The 4,710-nt window shown below is 36.2% G+C and overlaps 1 protein-coding gene across 1 annotated transcript in view; it reads right to left on the bottom strand.

The window, feature by feature from the left end:
• Nucleotides 1–4,022, bottom strand: part of LOC121318292 (transmembrane and coiled-coil domain protein 3-like) — a 30,201-nt gene extending 26,179 nt beyond the window's left edge. Inside the window, exon 1 of the mRNA XM_041254805.1 lies at nt 3,806–4,022. Within this exon, the coding sequence (XP_041110739.1) occupies nt 3,806–3,883 (78 nt within the window). The 5' untranslated portion in view covers nt 3,884–4,022. The remainder of the gene's footprint in view (nt 1–3,805) is intronic.
• Between the last annotated feature and the right edge of the window lie 688 nt (nt 4,023–4,710).

Genomic DNA, 4,710 nt, shown 5'->3' with positions numbered 1-4,710 from the left:
CTAATGGGATTCTTATTATATCTTACATGATAAAACATTTAAAAAGCATTCAACTTTTACAGAAGTCAACCAATCAAAAGCAATTACCACTTGTACTTTGCTAGCGGCATGTTTGTTTATCAAACACGTTGAATCTTGCCCCTCAACCCTACAGAGTTTATCGTGAACAGAACGTCTTCCATTTGGCTTAGAACAAACCAGGAAATGGTTAAAGGAAAAACAAAACAAAAAACTCTACCCATGTCTACCAATTTTAAAAGACAGGTAAACAAAATCCCAAGTCATGCTACCATATAGTATGTGGGTTCTCCCAGAGTATTCCTTAGATTCTAAACACAGTTTCCTGCTTGTGACAGTACTGCAGATTAAATAAGAAATAATCGTGTTGCTCCAACTGTACATGAAATACACTCCTAGCAGACAGGATGGTCCTGGCTAACTCCAGGAAACTGGCATGTATAAAAACTCTGCCTATCTATCATAGTGAAACAAAGTTTATCTCCAAGTGGATCAAAACAATAGCATTTTAGTGTTGCTGAAGGAACCATACCACACATAGACGACCCAAACAAACATGTTGGGGCAAAGTCAAAAGTAAGGGTGTATCATGTTTTTAAACTTTTAGTACCTTGTAGCCTACCATATGTTATACTGTACATACCAAATGATCTACGTGTACACACAGCTACTAATGCATCCCTATATGAGCCTTTATAGAACTTTAATTACTCTCAAGCTATTATGAGACACAAACCTCGCCACATATTACAGGAAAAACGTTTTAATAAAATATCTTAAGTCAGTACCATATAGAGCTTAATTTACTGTATTAATCGGTTTCAAAACTGTCTAGTGGGTAGAACATGTTTCCTACTGTTCTTTTATTATTAAGCTGTGTGGCCAGCTCTGGGATCCTCTGTCAGCTATATTATATCGTTTGCAGTCACAGTATTCAGTTCGGGTATTACCATTAAGTAATTTTTTTGTCATATTATTGTACGGGAAGGTGATATATAGTACATAATAGCTATACATATGCACCGTACCAATATGTACCCAGGTGCTTGTGAGAGATATTGGGGGTTCATTTATAGAGGTTGTATGCCTTAAGAAGAAAGGCGTGACGGGATATTAGCCGTTGTCAAATTACATACGAATGCTTAAATGCAGAGGTGCTGGATTATTACACTCCGGTTTCATGCAACAGTTACGATGCTGACCAAACATTTGTGAGTATTGTTTTGTTAAAGAAATGGTTAAAATGAATAGTTGCATTTAAAAAATGTAGAACAGCGAAAAACAAAAACTGACGTGCATTAACAAAATGTCCTGAAAACTTAACATAAAGAAAACTATTTCAATGAAGCAATAAACTCAATAAGCTATGAAAGTGAAAAGTTTACAGTTTTTTTTGTGAACTCCAATAACCCTGCGTTATCTTTCCCCAGTCCAATCGTAGAGAGCCTAAATAAGCACAGTCATTTACCATAATAAAAAACTGTAATGAAAAAGAAAATGTAGAACATAAAAAAGCGGAACCAGATTTAGTCAACGAAAGACAACACATTTAAAATTCTTTGCTGTATTATATATTTAAGGTAAGGCAAGTTTATTTTTCAATTAAAAGTGCTTCCGGCTATAATGCTGTGCCGCCCGGTTGTACAGAATTCCTGGGGAGAACCCCGAGGTCAGTTAAGTTCACAGAATCGCAGGTCTATTCCTCACAGCCTTACTTGGTCCACTGTTATTTCCTGGAGCTTGGCTCTGGTCTTCCTCCTGCAGCTCAGATAAGCTGGTCTGATGACTGTCAAGTGCCTCATCTCAGAATAAAACTGAAAGGAGCTGGGACATACACTTTTTGGTCCATTGTCAAGTCATGCAGCGATTCAGAAAACTACACAAGGAGTCTTGAGACTTCTTTACAGTAAGTTACTTACAGTAAGTTACACATAACCTGGGAAAGATCAATAAACAAATACTGTCTGAATACAAAGTATTTCATTACATACTGACACACATGTCTGAGAACATCTGATGTGTACTGTATATACTTAACATCCTCTTTTATATGTTCATGGACGATCACTGAATGTGTTTCCACCAAACTACCTTGTGAAAGTAAATACCAGAGTTTGAAAAGAATTAAACCCATTCCTCAGGATGTCTCTCAAGATCACCAGCAGGGTGCCTGAAGAAGCAGCAATAGGCCTCTTAGCCACAACAGCTAATTAGAACTCACAACAAAATCACAACAAAGTTAAAAAAAAAAAAAAAAAAAAAAAAAGCTGTAAGATATAGGATTCTGCCTGTTGGAACACGTACAGTAACTGCATCCTACAGTGTGAAAAAAAATAAAAATCTACAGATCAGTAGATTTACTGATGTAAATTGACACTGTACTTTAAATTGTTATCAGCTGTTCTTGTAATAAGGAGTCTGGCCATACCCCAATAAAATACACACTTGTTGCCACTGTCTCTACAATTCAGTATCAGACATTTTAAAACACACACATTCTAGTTTTTGTGATTACTATTTAGGAGGCAGTGAATGTTATTTCAGCTTCAGCTTTCACACATTAGTGATTATAATCAAGCACAAACTCCAAAGTTTATGTTCATGTTTATGTTCACTGTAATGTTATTTTAGGTTTCTTTTCAAAGTGTTCTTCCATTACATTTTTAGAACTTCGGCTACATCTTCCCAGTTGCCTGACAACAGCAATAATATACTATTTGGTTTTCCCTTTTCCCATATAAAGCATTCTTCATATGCAAACAATGTTCCTAGATTTTTTTTAAACTAACATATCCAGGGAACAGACCAAATTGAGATCTCCTGGGGCGGTGAATTTTTAAACTTCATTTTGTGGCTTTTACAAATAAGTTAAATGTATAAGAGTTTGAGGATTTTACTGACCTCTAAGCTCAAAATCCACATCTTCCTTAGCATTGAATATAGCCCTTCATGGAATGGACACCAACAATACAATATGTTATAAAGTTTGTTAATGAAACTACAAAAGGAATACCGGTACTTCAACAAATCCAAGCAGTGTTTAAACCCTACAGAGACAACAAAAGAAAGACTCCAGATTTGCAGTATAATCCATTCAGTACAGTAAGTGTTGGATTTGTAATGCCATCAATTACATTGAAGCCTGGCTGCGTTTAATTTCTCCTGTTTTAAATAGGCCAGGTTAATAAAACGCAAGACAGCTCATAATGATGAGGTAAAGGGCCAGATGACCTTTCTTTTATTCGTGCTGTTGAAATAAAATAATGTCTAAATCTATTTCTGTTGTGCTTGTGTCGTTTCTGGTCTTTCGTTTTAGTACTCAATGTGGGCTACGAAGAAACAATCCTGTAAAAAAATATATCATGTATTCTCAAAGTTAAAAACAAGAGCTCCTGGAGGAGTTTTCTAAATATATTAGCTTTAAGTCAGTTGACCAAATGTGAAAGGATTCATTTCAAGTTGAATTAAATCACTTGTGGTACACATATTGCTACCCTGCAGCGAGTTACACAATCTGCTGCAGATAGTTATCTGAAGAGCATCGCTATATAACCAGGTGCTGAAAAGTACGATTCATATGAAAAAATAAACAATTGCTACATGAAATACAGCAGCAGTTACGGAGGAAATACGCAGGAGCCTTTTTGCGACTGAGGACTTCCCGTGGCTTTTGCAGACTCTGAAAAAAGACTCAACACGTATACATCTTGTACAAACCATGTGTTTTTACAACATTCACACATTCCAGAATACTTGCTTGAATAAAAATATAGAATTGTTTATTTACCATAATGCTCTGGCTGTTCTTTTCTGGTTCTGATAAACTTTTATCCACAGCAGCTGTTGTTGTCTCTGTTCCCAACATAATCACATTGCCCAGTCCGCGATGGTATTCAGGTTGCTCGTCTCCAAGTTCAGGTACATACCTCGAACACTGTATTTTTCCGACGTGTAACAAGCAGAAACTACTACTATCACTGATTTTACTATTAGTGTGTCAAGGAGCTAGCGCCGCCGAGCACAGCTATGTGTCTGTAAACCACGCCTCTTACACGGCCTGACAACGCCTTCTAAGTTAACTCTTTCCACACTCAGCCCTTCGAATATATATTACAGTGGTACTCAATTACATTATCTGCAGATAATGAAATTATAATTTCCTGACCAGTATTCAAACGACATCTTGCAAACACAATTATACGAATCTCACTGTAATGCTATTAAAACAGCATGTTATTAATTTTATTAAAACTAGAAAATGTTCTGACAATTACTGCGCATGAAGCATTCAAGTTAACAAACACTTATGTTGTATAAGCATCTTATTAAGCACCTGATTAAAAGTGTAGCGCTGTGTCTAAATGTGCATGTTCTAGCTCCAGTGTGTTTAAATGTAAATGAAAAGTTTCTAATTTAAATGCATGGCATGACAGTAAACAGAGGGGAAAATAAACTGAAGTGCATATCCACCGTGCCATTTTGAGAGGCGTGCCGTAGGTCAATTTCTTACTGTTACTAAACAGGTTTTTTTAAGCCCAAATAAAAGATCTTTGACAAGCTCGGTTTCTTCGGCCAATTCCCTGTACCTGAACACTTACTGCTGGCCGCATTGCTAATTTCCCTAACAATACTTCGTTTATCATATGAAAATTAAAAGAAACATAGGATATATGCACTTAAGTTTTCTTCATG

This window comes from Polyodon spathula, chromosome 7, assembly GCF_017654505.1.
Source record: "Polyodon spathula isolate WHYD16114869_AA chromosome 7, ASM1765450v1, whole genome shotgun sequence".
Lineage (NCBI taxonomy): Eukaryota > Metazoa > Chordata > Actinopteri > Acipenseriformes > Polyodontidae > Polyodon > Polyodon spathula.
The sequence above is the reverse complement of the archived record's forward strand: the minus strand, read 5'-3'. Positions and strand labels throughout refer to the sequence as shown.